The sequence below is a fragment of the Artemia franciscana genome, chromosome 1 (assembly GCF_032884065.1).
Source record: "Artemia franciscana chromosome 1, ASM3288406v1, whole genome shotgun sequence".
Lineage (NCBI taxonomy): Eukaryota > Metazoa > Arthropoda > Branchiopoda > Anostraca > Artemiidae > Artemia > Artemia franciscana.
Window position 1 is genome coordinate 10,839,859 of NC_088863.1, and position 16,806 is coordinate 10,856,664.

At 30.0% G+C, this 16,806-nt stretch overlaps 1 protein-coding gene across 31 annotated transcripts in view; it reads left to right on the forward strand.

Moving 5' to 3' along the window:
• LOC136025213 (twitchin-like) overlaps positions 1-16,806 on the forward strand; it is a 397,750-nt gene that overhangs the window by 107,022 nt on the left and 273,922 nt on the right. For all 31 annotated transcript variants that reach the window (XM_065701279.1, XM_065701032.1, XM_065701099.1 and 28 more), the window contains 5 exons: positions 546-636; positions 1,927-2,096; positions 6,924-7,109; positions 10,118-10,197; positions 13,583-13,749. In XM_065701279.1, the coding sequence (XP_065557351.1) occupies positions 546-636; positions 1,927-2,096; positions 6,924-7,109; positions 10,118-10,197; positions 13,583-13,749 (694 nt within the window). The remainder of the gene's footprint in view (positions 1-545; positions 637-1,926; positions 2,097-6,923; positions 7,110-10,117; positions 10,198-13,582; positions 13,750-16,806) is intronic.

Here is a 16,806-nt window from a genome sequence, read left to right on the forward strand (position 1 = left end):
ACATGAGAACACCCCTTCTTCCCCCCTGCCAAACTCAATTATGTTTGATTTTACGCCAATGAAGTCAGTAAATTCAGAAAGCCGATTTCTTTATGACCAAAGGAAACCTGCTAGGGCTTAGCTAAGCTCTGCGAGGTCATTCTCCTAAATCGATTTTTTACAAACGTTAAAAAGTAAAATCAATCTGCTTTTTTTCAATGACGTTTATCTTACGAACTTTAAAAGACCTTGAACGTTTGTCCAAGACCCTTGTTTGTTTTTTTTTGTGCTAATTTTTTCTTCGTAGATTGGTGCATACACCGTCTCTGAAAGCTCCTTGGTTACTTTGGGAAATCAAGAAAAAGTCTGTAATCCAAGTAAAAACCAGCGGAAACCAGGGGCATAATTTGCCATGGGGCGGGGGGGGGGAAACTGCCCTTCCAAGACCTCGGTTTGCTCCCCCCAGACCTGAGTTTATCCCCTCCCCCAGGATTTGAAAAAACCACGCCACTGGTGAGAACCACAAAACAATACTGTTTTTTCACCGCAAATCTCTTGTTTTACAGGACCCAGGGCCTGAGGATGCTGGTCTGTATAAGTGTACATTGAAGAACCCTTTTGGAGAGCTTATTGCAAATCTTACTCTGAATATAGAAAGTAAGTACTTTTCAATTTCAGTCCTAAAACCTGTGACTTTCTCAAGTGATGTTACCTAAGCAAGTTGTCTTATTGTCTTTTAATAAAACAGGTACAATAGCGTTTCATTACATTTTCTAAAAGAAATTCGAAAGCATATTTTAACTGTAAAGAAAATATAAATAAAATTACATGGTGAAAATGTATTCAATTTTTTATTAAGCATATTAAATACTGCATTTATTTAATACACTATATATTGGATAATATATTTTTGTTGAATTAATGTACTAAATAGTAGTAAAATATATATTAAATATAGTATGCTGTAATAGATAAACTTAGGCATAGCAGACTTAAACACGCTCAAATATACTAAAAAAAGAATAGAAATGTCTAGAAATAGAAAAGAATTCTTTCCAAAAGAAGTACTTTTGGGAAAAAGGAAAATCAAATGAATGCTCTGGCAAAATAGAAAAAAAAAATCAGGAAAATCAGTAAAAAAAGAGGGAAAATTTAAATTCTGTCAATGTTTTTCAAAAAGTAGTAGAATATTCGTGATTGCTTACGTTTTTTATTGTGTAATTTGAAGAAGGTCATATCACTTAATACTTGTGTTTTTGAAACATTTTAGTTGAGTCTATCGTAATTTTTTTTTAAATCATCTATATGAGCAAAAGAATTACACATTTGTCCAGCTAAAGCATCATCTATATCAATTTTCTCCTAGATACTTAATTTTTTAAGATTTCAGAATAATTAAAAAAGGTTCAAAGCTGGACATTTTGGCGGTTATTTTCTTCTTAATCTGCTATTACTTTTAACCGTTTGAACTGTTACTGTTAACCGTTAAACCGCATACCGTTTTATTTTATTAACCGTTAAATTGTTAACTTTAAACCTTAAAAAGTTATTAAAACGTTATTATTTTCTTAAACCAATCCTTTAAGCAGCGAAAGAGAATACTGTATCCCTAAATTAATCATAGGCTATAAGTTTGAGGATAATTATTACTTGAGCAATGAAGCATTTGGTAATTTTATATTATCAAATTCAGGCTATGATAAAGGCTAAATTTTCAGGTTAAACTTTTGAATGTCTATATAAGAAGAAGAAGAAGGAATTTATTATTATTCAATACAGTATAATACAAAATGCAATTCAAAATTGAATTACAATAGACTTATTCCTCCTCGAAAGGCTCCATGGCCAGGGATACAAGGGGGAATTTAAAGCCTTTTAAACCTTAAAAAGTTATTAAAACGTTTATAATTTATAAACTCTTTATGATGCTATCTTCTTTTGTTCTAGTTGCTCCTCAGATAGTTGAAAAACCTAAAGTTATTAGAATTGAGAAAAAAACGGTTGTTGTCGAATGCCGAGTCAAATCCGTATCGGCACCAGAATGTCAATGGTATAAAGAATCCTCTGTAATTCGAAAATCATCAAAGCACGTGGTTCACATCAACCAAGTTACACAGGTTAGTGATTCTCCTTACTATTAATTGACCATGCGCAAAGATGTTATGCTTTAGTTCTGAAAATACAATTTCTTCTATTTTAGTAGAATTTTAAGCCATAAAATTCTTTTTTTGTAATTTTTTTATAATATAATTTTCTTTTTCTAAATTTCTAAATTTAGGAAAAATTTAGAAATTTTTCCTAAATTTAGGAAATGTATTTTCAGATCTTTGAAACGTCATAGATATGGATTGAGCAAAGTTGTGAAGCTGAAAACAGTTTTTTTGTACTTCATTTAAGCAGGAGATCTGTTTTGGAAGGTTTCACTTTCATGTCAAAATGATTTTAAAGGTCATCAAGGGTCACTGTCCTCTAGACTCTAGAGGGAGAATGTGTGGAGTTAGGTACTTCAAAATACCTCCTTGGACATGCTTTAGTATGTAGACCTATCCCTTAAAGTAACCTAACCTTTTTACAGGATAGCAAAAAGTAGCTAAACTAGAATTTTACCGAAAACTTACTAAATGTTGGCAGCGTCTGTGAAAATTTTTTGAGTACATCCCATGTGAGCCATTAGTTTGTTCTGGGCTTGCTTAATGGGGATGGGAGTAATTACTACTGGGAGATCCCCACCCATAAAATTGGTCTGAAAGAACCTTTTGGGAGATCCCTATCCATGAGATTTTTTAAATACCCCTCTCATATAAAAATTCACCTTTTTTACTTCAACTTGAAATTCAGAATGCAGGATTTCATTTTCGAACTACCTAATCATTTTGAGGAGGGGGAATTACTTGGGAAAGGTCTTTTCACATACAAAGTTTTTGCCATTTGATGTCTTCCTTGCGCTGAAAAGAGCTATCTGTTATTCAGAAATGCTTGTAACAACTCTTACGTATCAATCATGATTGATATCATGATTAATGATGATTGATATCAATCATGCTACACAAGTCAATCTTAAGAGGTTATCCTCACTGTAAAAGTCATATTAAGTCGAAGAGTCATGCTTAAATATTTTCAGACCACCTACGATGATGATTGTTTTACCATATTTGATAGCAGAAATTCTCAGCAATTGAAAACAGATGTGCACGCTCCTCCTCCATCCTATTTCTTTTAAATATTCACTAACTCACTTCCTTCCACAAAGTTCCAGTTTCCTTTAAATCCTTTGTTTTGTCTTCTTCATAATCTATTCGAGAACGTCCTGCTTTTCGTTTTCTCCCATATTCCTTTCGTTTTCCTTTTCGTTTTCAGGACAACTGAAAAGCACTGTTCCGGTGACCAGTCATCCTTCATTCGTATCAATTGATCTAACCATCTTCCCACCTTTCTTCCACTATAATCATAAAAAGTAAAATTGAACTACATCTATCGTATAGATTACTGTTTGATATACATTCATTTTAACGAACTTATATTTTGTTTTTTTGACAATTCCAGTGGAGGACATGTAGACCTATTTTCGTTAACCTTTCAAAGCTCCCATGCTCCAAAACAATGCTTGACTATAGTTATTACCATGGTTTGCAGTGTCCCAATTTTACTTTGAAATTTTAATTTTATAGTCTTTCAAACTTTTTATATTCTGAGAGAACACCCTTTGCCTTGGCTATTCTGTTTTTCACATATTCATTGCACCCACTATCTTTACTAATATTGCTACCTAGTGATTTGGTGCTATCGCCGAATCTATTTTCTCGTTACATAATATCGTTACGTAACTTCTTCTTAGTTTAAGCAACTTAGTCTCTCTTGACATTAGTTTTTGAACCTATTCTGCACACTGATCGCTCACAACATCCAAAAATTCATGCATTTGGCTAAAATTGTCATGTAGGACTTTCAAGTCAACTGCGAGTTAGTTTTACCATCTCATTTGATATTACACCTTCTCCTTTCTTTTACTGTGTTCCGAAGTGCATTTTCCGAGGTCATAATTTATATAGAGGAGTATCACAACCCTGCTTAATTCCTGATTCTAATCAAACCAACTACTAAGCGCTTCCTATCGTAACTATAGCAATAATATTTTCATCTATAGTACATTCTGATCTAGCTTGATCCAGTACCTGATTTGAACTATATATATATATATATATATATATATATATATATATATATATATATATATATATATATATATATATATATTAATTCAGCTAGCTTTATTATCAATCCTTAGCTACATGTAAAAAAAAATGCTCTATGGGAATCTACGGGATTTTAATATGGAGAACATTTAAATGTTTGCTAGCCTGAACTAGCCAATCAGATAAAAGGTTTAATGGACTTATGACTTGTCTAAAGCTAGCTAAAAATTAGGGGGGGGGTGGAGGGTCTTGATGTTAGCTGAATCTCATTATGAATGAGTTTCAATGGAAAAGTCGGCTTGGTAACTGAAACTATTGTGGTAATGTAAAGCGGTAATATTGTTCGAAATTATAATCTAGAACTCAACTTTATGTTCACTGCTTGTTCTTTTCTTTTGAGATATCTAGGCAGTTAGACGACCTGCAAAATATATCTTTGTGTTTAAGGAGATCATATGTTTTCTTTAGGAAGGGATGGAGAGGTGAGAGGTGACCCAAAGATAATTTTGAATTTTGTCTAATTGGGACTGAATTTCCTAGTTTGACATTCCATGTGTACGATTACCCATGGGAACCGAGAATCACCCTGTCGCTAGCGATTTTTATTGGTTGAGGAGTGGTGAGGTGAACAAGAGGTGAACAGAGGTTTTTGAAATGCCAAGTCCATGCCTAACATTATTATATAATGTGCCAAAAGTTCACATCCTCTAATTTATTTGGATCAAAGAGTGGCTCGCAATAATTCGACCAGGAGTGGGATTAAACCTCCTAAAGGCAGTAGCTTAATTTGCACTTAATGAAAATAAATTTATCTAAAAAATTCCTTTTTATATTATTGTCAAAAACTACGTTTTATTTGAATATTTCAGTTACTATGGGCTAGAGTTCGTTCTTTATTGTAATTTGTTAAAACCTTGAAAAAACACTGCATTTTCTGCAACTATATATAAGCTAAAATATTATTGACTCAAACCACATTTTTTTTAGATTTTACAACCTTGCTCTGTAAAAAAACAACAAAAAATCATCAGTATTATTTGGATTTCTAATTTGTAATATTTTATCTTTGGTGTTTACTGTTTCTGGTTTCCTTTTATATATCAAAGATAGTTAATCAGCCTACTGAAATCGAAGGAAATTAGAGATTTTTTTTTGGAAACGTTTGACGAATGAGCAAAAAATGTTTTTAAGGGTAGACTTTGTCTAATGGTATCGTCATATACTAATGTCCGAGCTCCTAGCTCAAAATTCGGGAGTGTGTCATAAAATTTTTACTATCATCCTACCAAAACAAAACGGATTCTTCCTAATCTTGGAAATTATGGTCGAAAACTTAACTTTTTGGATTTTACATTCCCCTGTGCAAAAATTCTATGAAATTGGTGGTATTTTCGAATTCTTAATTTAGAACTCATAATCTTTATTGTCACTGTTTATTCTTTCCTTTGTATATGTTAAATACAGTTACAAAACCTGCTATACGTTTCTGTTTGTTTAAGAAAATTAGATAATTTTTAGGGGAGGGGTTGATAAATGAGCGACAGAGCGTGTTTCTGATGCTAAGAACTCTTTCATAGGATTTCTAACATGGATAATTGTAAGACAAGATGTTATGAATTTTTTTTTGCTCGTTTTTTTTCCATTGTATGGTTTCAATGTTCCTTTTAATTTCTTTGTGTTTATTTAATTTTTTTTATTCTATTAGTTTTACTGGTTTTGTCTTTTTAACATAGTACGATCAATAAATATATTTATATTGTTTGACAAATTTTATGAAATTTCAGTTTAAATAGTGGCTAATGAATGTATTTTCATTCAAACAACTTTTTATTTGGTTTTTTTGCCAAATTTAATTTCCGAAAATACTCCTCAAGAATAGCTGTAGCTTTGGCCTTTTCCAATTCAGTACGATGCACCAGAAGGTTTTCAAATTAGTTTCAAATGGTCTATTTTGTTCTTTATATGTCCGTTATATGTTATATTTTTTGTTTACTTTATGTGCCTGTTATTTTCTTTATTTTTGGTAAATTTCTATATAGACTTGACATCGAATAGGGTTCTGCTCACTGAATTGACAGTGGTGGAAGCATTGTTCAAAAGGACTAACTTTGATTCTTTAAATACTATCATCGTACTGGTGAAGAGGGGAACTGAGAATCAAACTCTAGAGATTTGATCTGGAGGATTCCCTCGGTAAACTAAAAATGAAGGCTAAAAACCACGCCTTTTGGTTTTTACAACTTCCTTTGTAAAACGTTATCTGAAAAAGACTTTCCCAAAAAATTTGGGAACTGAAAGTATTTCTTTAAAGACCCTAATATCGATTCTACAGACATCGCTACAAAGACATCGCTCTTGAAAGAAATAATAAGTCTGAAAATGAATAACACCCATCTCAGTAGCATGGTAAGTATCATTATAATAGTCTTACCAGTTCCTCTATATTGTAAATTATAGCAGAGAATTGGAGAGTTTCCATCATCTTTTGGGACTTTCCATTTAAGAAGTACCTCTGTATCAGAATATCAGGAGACGTCTGGAGAATCGGGTTGACTTGGCAAATCTCCAATCACCAGATGGGCTCTGGCTGTCACCTACAAAAGGAAAATAGCCACTAGAGTATACTGATTTCTTTCAATAAAATGATAAGTCTCATGTGTTTATTTAATACCTATACTGAATTTAGAATAAGGAAAACAAACATTTTATACGACAGAGCTATTCTATTTTAATTTTTGCTTCTTTTATTAGGGTGAATACGCTATTCAATTGGAAATCAACGAAGCGGCTTCAGTTGACAAGGGAGTCTATAAGCTTGTTGCTAAAAACGAAAAAGGCAGTGTCACTTCACAAACTCTCACAGTTGATAATATTCCAGAAGATAAACCCACTCCAAAAGGAAGTAAGCCTCAGTTTACCCAAGGCCTTAAGCCAGTGGTAAGTAATTGCTGATACTTGGAAGTAACTTTTAATATCACGCACTTTCTTTGTAATAAATTAAAAAATAAAACTAAAAATGGACAATGTTGAGATTCAGTATTTGTAACAAAATTTTAATTTAATTAGAAAATTTAATTTAATTTTTATATTTTGGAAGCATATGTTTGATCTTTTTTTTATTGAAAATGATATAATTAAAAAGGGTATGTAGATATAAACTCACAAAAACAACAAAAATAAAAGAGCCGAATTTAAATTAGCAACAAATGTTGAAAATTTTGACAGAAAAACTTAAAATTTAAAACATAATTTAAAATTATGACGGAAAATTTTGACAGAAAAACTTAAAATTTAAAATAAAATTTAAAATTAAAACTTAAAACTTAAAACAGAAAATTTTGACAGAAAAACTTTTTGACAGAAAAATTTGTAACAAATTTTTAATTTTTATATTTTGGAAGCATATGTTTGATCTTTTTTTTTTATCGAAAATGATATAATTAAAAAGGGTATGTAGATATAAACTCACAAAAACAACAAAAATAAAAGAGCCGAATTTAAATTAGCAACAAATGCTGAAAATTTTGACAGAAAAACTTGACACTTCAATAGTTTAAATGACTCTGCAGAGAAGTAGGTATGGGGGTTTCATATCTTTTAAATCTCAATTAGATAGTCCTGATCAAGTTAAGAAAAAAAAATCATGAGCTATTCTATGCATATGTTTAGTCTATGAGATATTACACACTGCATAGCATTTGATGTCTTTTATCAAATGACATACTTTATATATAAATAATAATGTACATATATGTATATGTGTGTGTATATAAATTATATTATATTTACATGTATATATAAATAATAATGTACATATATGTATATATGTGTGTGTATATAAATTATATTATATTTACATGTATATATAAATAATAATGTACATATATGTATATATGTGTGTATGTAAATTATAATATATATATACATGTATATATAAATAATAAATAAATAAATTGAAAACTCAACTGATGATCGCCACATCACATTTTATTGATAAATATGGAAGTAAAAATTTTTCAAATAATTTACTAATAACAGAACAAAGTATTATAGATCAATATGATGATCAATGTGAAGGAGCATTTCGATGCTCCTGATCTACATTTCCCCCCAGATCCTCCCTTTAAGAATAGCTTAACAACCCTTTTTTGACCATTACTCTAGCAATGTGAAAACGTCAAATACGGTGTTGTGACGCAGCAGCAATGAGATATTGACTTACGTATTTGAGGTGTTTTCCTGTTTCAGATTATTGGAAAGGAGTTAAAGATTGGTGTTGAAACTATTAAATTTCTAAATTCGACTGTCGTCAATCTTTTAATTACAATCTTACTGCGAAGAAAGATTGTCGAGACTGTAATTGGGATTGTGCAGTCGAGACTGCACAGACTGAACAGTAGTAAGATTTTAACTACAATCTTACTGCGAAGAAAGATTGTCGAGACTGCAATTGGGACTGTGCAGTCGAGACTGCACAGACTGAACAGTAGTAAGATTTTAACTACAATCTTACCGCGAAGAAAGATTGTCGAGACTGCAATTGGAACTGCAGCCGAGACTGCAATTAAAAACTAATCTCGATAATCGTTCAAATCGTCCCCTTTGTTAATTCAGGTAGTCAATGGAATGTTAGTTTTTAAACAAGATTATGGTTTTGCAATCTGCATGGTGACTGGAAACTCTTCTTATGACACTAAAACAAATGTGGGAGTTTGTTTTCAAGCGAATAAATTAATCCATTACAATATAGATTAAGCATCTTACAGAAACTTTGACTTAAGATTCTGACTGAGCATAATCAATTCCACCAGAAGGGATGTATTCTCAGAAGGGTGATTCCCACCAGAAGGGATGATTATTCTAATCTATTAGAATTGCAGAGTTTTCAGCTTACAATTGCTCAAATTGGTCTTGTTAATTAAAAAAGAGATGAACTTTTTTTATGCACTGTTTTATGCCAAAAGGAACGTTGAGACTTTTTCAGAGTTAATGCATTGAAACACATTGCCTGAAACTAATTGTATTATAAATATTTTCTTTTGTACATATTGCAACATTTAAGGTAAAATGAATTTTATAATGTAAGAAAATCTTGAATGATGAGCTTTCCGTAATTAGTATCATAATAGATCAAATACTCAGTTTGATTTTGGTTAGTTTTTTCCGAGACTGTTCAAGACACACATAGTTTTCAGTAAAGCGCCAATGAGCCAATAGGCCTTATACTTTTACCTTTGGGAAAGGGGGTAGTAGTCGAATTCTTGTTTATAATGATTTTTGTTTGTTTTAATCTTGATTTGTATATTTAATTTGTTTTACTCGTTTTCATATTTATTTAATCCTTTATATTAGTACCTGTTTTATGTTTCTTTGCTTAGATTGTTTATTTAATTTTTGATCGTTCTGGGTTTCATTTATTCCTTAATAGTAATTTCTGGTCGTTTTGAGTTTGAATTATTATAGATTTTTATTTCTGGTGATCTTAAGTTTAATATAGTCTTACTTTTATTTGTTGAACTTCTTTTCCGTTTTTATTTTAAATTAATAACTTAAGAGGATATTACTAGACGCAACTTCACGCCTCCTCAATAAATAAAAATGTCTCTTACCTAGATTTACAGGTAATTGTTGTTTTGTATTAGTTTGATGCTCGATAATTTAATTTTATATTTATGGGTGGAAAACTTCACGCTCGTCTGAAACTAAGTGGGAAGAGCATTTATAGAACAAAATGAGTCATCATAGATATAGTGGCCCTGGGTGGTTGGGTGTTTCTGTGTAGTTGTTGTTCTTGTTGCAAGTAAATATATATTATTGAACAACTAATTATTAATCTATATAATTCATTGATCAACTACTATTTTAATTGATGTATAAAATTTTTTTCTTTAATTACTTTAATTTTTCTTTTTTTCTGAATTACTGTAGATGATTTTTTTTTTCAGACAGCGGAAGAAGGAAAACCCGTCGGTTTTTCTGTACGACTCGTTACGTCAGACAAATCCGCTCAAGTTGCATGGTACAAGTAAGGATACACTTCTTTTTTTTAAGAACGAAAAGATGACGAAAATAAAAGACTAAGCCAAATGAAAACTGTTTTCAGCAACTGAAGAAAGAAAACAAAGAACGAAAAAATGAAGGAAAATAAAGAACAAGAAACTAAGAAAAATAAGAGACTGAGACAAATAAAAACTGCTTTCAGCGGCCTAATAGAGAAAACAAAGGATGAAAAAATGAAGAAAACAAAGAACATACTAAGAAAAATAAAAGGCAAGACAGGGGAAAATGTTTTCAGTGACTGAATAAAGAAAACAAAATCAAAAAAATTTAGTAAAATAAAAGACAAGACAAACGTCAAACTGTTTTCACTAACTGAATAAAGAAAAACAAAGACCGAAAATATAAAGAAAAATAAAAGACTAAGACAAATGAAAACTTTTCAGCGACTGAATAAGAAAAACAAAGAAAGAAAAAATGAATAAATACAAAGAACAAAAAACTAAGAAAAACAAAAGACTAAGACAAATGAAAACTGTTTTCAGTGACTGAATAAAGAAAACAAAGTACCAAAAAATCAGAAAAACAGAGAACAAAAAGCTAAGAAGAACAAAAGACTAAGACAAATGAAAACTGTTTTCAGCGACTAATAAAGGAAACAAAGAACCAAGAAATGAGAAATGAGAAAAACAAAGAACAAAAAAACTAAGAAAAATAAAAGACATGACAAGAGAAAAATATTTTCAGCGACTGAGTAAAGAAAACAAAGAACGAAAAAATTGAGTAAAATAAAAAGACAAGACAAAGGAAAACTGTTTTCAGCGATTGAATAAAATTTAGGCAAAAATTTCGACTAATCTGTTATCAATTTTCAAGAAAACATACACGCTATAAAAAAAAAAAGAGTAACCTTAGAGATAATCTCAATGAAAACGAAAAAGGAACTAAAAAGCAAAGAGACCATTACAAGACTAAACTTGGCATAAATTTTCTCCGTGGCTGTAGACGCCATGGCAGAGGCCATACAGCCATGACAGATACAGCCTTTCTTTTGCGTCGATTTTTAAAAAGACGGCTGTCTTTCTTATAATAAGAAAGAATTTATACTGACTCTATTTTTATTAAGTCATCATAAATATTACAAATCTTTTGCTAAAGACGGCTTAGTGAAGGCTTTTTCAAAATATCTGCTTTGTGTTTTCTTCAATTTTATTTTTGTTATCCTTTTTTTTTCGTGTGATATTTATAGCTATTTTTGCAGCAAAACTTATTTATATATATTTTTTTCTTTCGGCTTAATTTGTTTTTTAAGTAAATTCGCACTGTTCTGCAATTGTTACAAAAAATAAAAATGATAAAATATGATAAAATATATAAATAATGATAAAAATATATACAAAACATAAAAATGATAAAAATAAAAATGATGTTAATAAGCAAATAGGGATCTTGTCATTTCGGAGGGGCTAAAAATAAACAAGCATGGTATTTTATATTTAAAAATAAACAAGCATGGTATTATTATATAATAATGATAAAAATATATACAAAACATAAAAATGATAAAAATAAAAATGATGTTAATAAGCAAACAGGGATCTTGTCATTTTGGAGGGGCTAAAAATAAACAAGCATTGTATTTTTGTCGATATTTGTCGATTTGTTCGAAAAAATGTGATGTTCTCTGGACCAATCTCAGAAGGCAAAAACTCCTAAAAATATTTAAGCATAAAAGGTATGGTAAGAGTAAGCAATTCTTTAACATTTTTAAAGTTATTGGAGTTATAGAGTTATACGAGTTATTTTAAGGTAATAACGTTATACGAAATGTTTTGAACTTGTATTAACAATGTTGAGTAATGTCGGGTAGCATATCTTGCTTAGTGCTGACATAAATTAACTCGTATCTAAAAAAAATGGTATTAAATTCCAAGCGCAAATCATTAATTGTAAATATATATTTTTTATTGAGTGTAGATTAAAGTGTTGAGGGAACTTCCTTTCGCTAATTCAAACTAAGATTAATAAAAATGTCAAATCTGCCAGTTATAAAAAGAGAATTAATTGAACAATATGCATGAATTCACAGAAATATCTCTAACAATATGAACTATCTACTGACATAATTTATGTCTCTTGCTCTAAACAGGGCACCATGGCAAGATCTTTCTTTGGTAAAAATTCAACCTAAAAGCAATTCAAGAACGAACAAGTTTTTTATAAATGAATATATATAGATATATATCTATATATAGATATATCTATATGTAGATATATATCTATATATAGATATATCTATATATAGATATAGTGAAAGAAAAACTATTTCACAAAAGTTATCTGTAAACGTTTTCTCTCCGTTTTCTGCACGTTCTGTGGATGAAGGATGACAGATTGCCAAAGATTATCATTTTCGGCCACAGGATAAATATATTAATAGTAGGGAAAAGTCATAAAAACTATATTAACTGTATCAAATATGTTAACAGCAGTGAAAATTGACAAAAACTTTCCTTAACAAAATGTACTGCTCAGTGGTATACGCCAAGCATACCATAGCAATATAGTATTATTGTTATAGTAATATAGTAATATAATAAAATCATTAGCATAATAATGATTTTATAAAATTAGGTAGCATATTAATATAGTAAAATCAGGTTAGTAGAGTATATGTAATATTCTATTATTTTTTTATTAAAGTAATAAACAAGTTATTCAGTTTAACTTAAAGATAACAAACAACAAAAACATTTGCATTCAAGCAAAACATTTGCGTTTGCATAAAAACAATTCTGCATAATAGGCTGAATGTCAAGGGTTAGTTTATATGATAAGTATTATATTTAAAAATTTAATTATTGAGAGTTATTTTATTGACCCAAAGAAAACCAAAACAATTATGCATAATTAACTGAATGTTAAAAATAAATTTACTTGAATATTCTTTAACAAAATTTACTGTGTGACGACACACAGTTTTTGTGCTACACGTAGCAGTATAATAAAATATTTTATGCAAGCAATATTTAAAGAAAATATAATTATTAATAAATTTATTTTTATTAATCAAAATAAAAATAGGAAATTAAAAATAAACTGAATGTTGGGAATAAATTCACTCAAATTTTCCCCAAGAAAATTTTATGTTTGATGGTTGACGCGTGATAATCTAATTTGGCAGTATGTTTAACTATTTTGAAGGGGAGGGGGACTTTTGAGGCTATGCTGGCCACAGGGATTTGGTGCTGTGATGATCAGTTGGTAGTAGCAATAATTATTTTAGGCATTTTTTTAAAGTAAAGTTTTTTTTATATTAGTAAATGATTAGTAAGTAGTCACTTTTTTAAAAATAAAATCTAGTTTGTTGTAACTGAAATATGTAAGATTAAATTTTTACCTTTTTTTTCTAGAAACTCTCGTATCGTTACCAGCATGAAGGACACGCAAATAACGTTTGATGGAACTGAAGCCCGTCTGCAGATATCTGAATGTCGATCTGAGCATTCTGGCTCTTACAAGGTTGTGATTGGAAACGAGTTTGGCATGGAAGAAAGCTCGGCTGAACTCAATATTAAAGGTAAGTAAATTCGACATGAGGGAAAGATAAGACTATATTGAGTTCTTAAGATCGAGTAAGTATGGGTAAGTGGTTTTGTCAACCGCTAAATGAAATTAAAAAAAAGGTCGAAACAGTTTCAAAGAATTATTTTAAGAATTTACTGCCACGAAACCAGCTAATGGCAGGAGCAAAAGTGGCAGTTTCAAGGGATTATTTTAAGAATTTACAGCCACGAAGCCAGCTAGTGGCAGGAGCAAAAGTGGCAGTTTAAGTGGCAGTTTTAAAGGATTATTTCAAGAATTTACAGCCACGAAACCAGCTAGTGGCAGGATTAAAAGTGGCAGTTTCAGTGGCAGTTTCAAAGGATTATTTTAAGAATTTACAGCCACGAAACCAGCTAGTGGCAGGAGCAAAAAGAAATATATCGCGGCTTGACTTCAACAAAACGTAAAAAAAAAAAATAAGGAGAAAAAATAAAGCGAAAGAGAAAAAAATATATCGTAAGCATTTACCTCAGAGGAGAGCAGGGCTGTATCCAGGATTTTTTTCGGGGGGTGTTTTACACAAATATTTCTTTTCAGGGGGATACGCCAAAAAATAAAATGCATAAAAATTGTTTATTTCCATTTTTACTACGTTTTTACGAGTCAGACAAACATTTTGATGGGGGTTCAAACCCTCTAGCCCCCCCCCCTTGGACACGGTATTGGAGGAGAGGATTGCAAACTATAAAATTAGAATTCTATAAATGCCGATTATATAGAGAAATGGTATATTAGAGTGTAATCGAAAGAGAAAAATATAAAGTGATAAGAAATATATAAGATAATGAGTGCCTGTATTCGACACACTGAAAGAAAATTTTTAGCAATAATTGTATAATTGATGCAATACCTCAAATTAGGTTTTTTTTCCGAGATCATTCTGGCTTTCTATGATAAGCAAATAAACGTTAAAATGGGGAGAAGTCCATAATATTAGACAGTAAAAAAAGATGCAAAAGTCTGAATATTTTCACCACATATACAGCGATCGCTTTCAGCAGATATACCAAAGCATTAAAATTAAAACTAACATATTTATATAGACAAATAATTACTTTCAGTTCATTCACTATATTTGTCTGAGATAGTTGAATAACTGGGTTAATCCAAACCCACAACCCAGTTTTGTATGAGAACTCAATAAGATAAATCTAGTGAATGAACAGGAAGTGTTTTGAATGGATTTCAACGTTTATTTGCTTGCAATAATTGTTCGCCATGGATTTACAAAAAATAGTTTCTAAGAATTCTTAGTAAAACTTTATAATGTGTTTCAAACGTTACCCGAGAATTTTGAGTTGTAGAATTAGGAGGAGCTTGGCCTGTCACAAAAACTCGAAGAATCAAATCAAACTTGTAAGTTTCCCCATCTATGAAATAACTGGGTATAAATTTATGATCTATATTTATTGTAGAATATTTCCCGCTGTGATTAAGACAATGCTAAGTTGTAAAGCAAATTGTTTTACAAAACTTAATCGTCATTAAAATCTAATCAAATTTAATATTTATCAATGACAAGTTTGACCTAAAACTTTGACAGAATTGGTTGCACACAGTACCGTAAATATATCCAATTGAGAAATTTGTTTAAAAGACTGAAGAAATTACTATTAATTATTATTTTTCAATTAATTCGTTTTTTCAGTAAATTAATAAATTTAATAATGTAATATTAGGTTTTTGCCAAATAATTAAGGTCAGCGGTAAAAAAAAAAAACAAAAACAAAACACAATAACATGCTTGAATTATTTAAAGTATTTTACGGTCTTTCTGGTAACCATTTTCACCATTTTGGCACCATATTTTACGGTCTTTCGGCACCATTGAGCTTTCTTTGATGCACAATCGTAAAGCGCAACTACTTCCTGCTAATGAGCGTATTCAGTGTTTTTGTTTGGGCCGGGGGTGTATTTTTTTGGCCTGAGGAGGGGGGTTATAAAAAGAACTTTAAACGCTTCGGAAATTTGTTTATATACATTTTCTTACTTTTTTTAAGAGTCAGACAAAAACTTAGGGGGAAGGGAGGCTAAAACCCATTACCTTCCACCCTTCTAGATAAGGCCTTGTTCCTGCTCATTACGGAATCTCTAGATTGATATGATTTGTTTTTTTTTTAATATTTTAATTCAACTTTGAATTTTGTAGCTTGTAAAAACGAATATTATATATTTTTTTAAAACATGTTCAGTGGTAAAATGTATATTTATATAAAGTTTAAGTGTTCCTTAAGCATAATCATATAAAATTACTTTTAAATACCTTTCTATATTAATTCAAAATTTAAATTATTCATCAATGATAACTTTGACCTGAAGACAACATTGTAACTATGTAACTGAATTATTTCTTGCCAATCAACCTGTTTGAAAATATATATATATATATATATATATATATATATATATATATATATATATATATATATATATATATATATATATATATATATATATATATATATATATATATATATATATATATATATATATATATATATATTGTTTTTATATTAATTTGGCTTACGGAACTTTGCTCTTTCTCAGTGACTCATTCAATTAGATTTCTTTACTTATACAGTTACATTTTTTTACTTGTCCATTGTTACAGGCTACCGAGGTTAAAGCTGAAGCACTGGATAATTTTTAATACATATTTTCTTAATATCTACTATTATTAAGCTTCCTCCCACTACTTACGTTCTTATAACCATTTTATTCATTTAACTATCTTTATTTTGAATTTCTTTTGAAAATTTTTGTCAATGACTTATTCTTTGATCTTTGTTTAGTTTTTCCATTTTTACTCTGAATAATTTTGGCTAAATCAGAAAAAAAAACAGGTTCCTTAAAATTAGATTCTGTTGAGGGCAGTTAAATGAGAATGGAGACATGCATGGTAAGTCAGATACGTTTCAAATACATAAATTTATTTATGTAAACTAAACCTACCAAGTTGTGTTTTCATGTGATTTTTTTTCTTATTGAAAATTGCTGTTTTTGTGAGAAATTTAATATTTTCCTTTGAGTT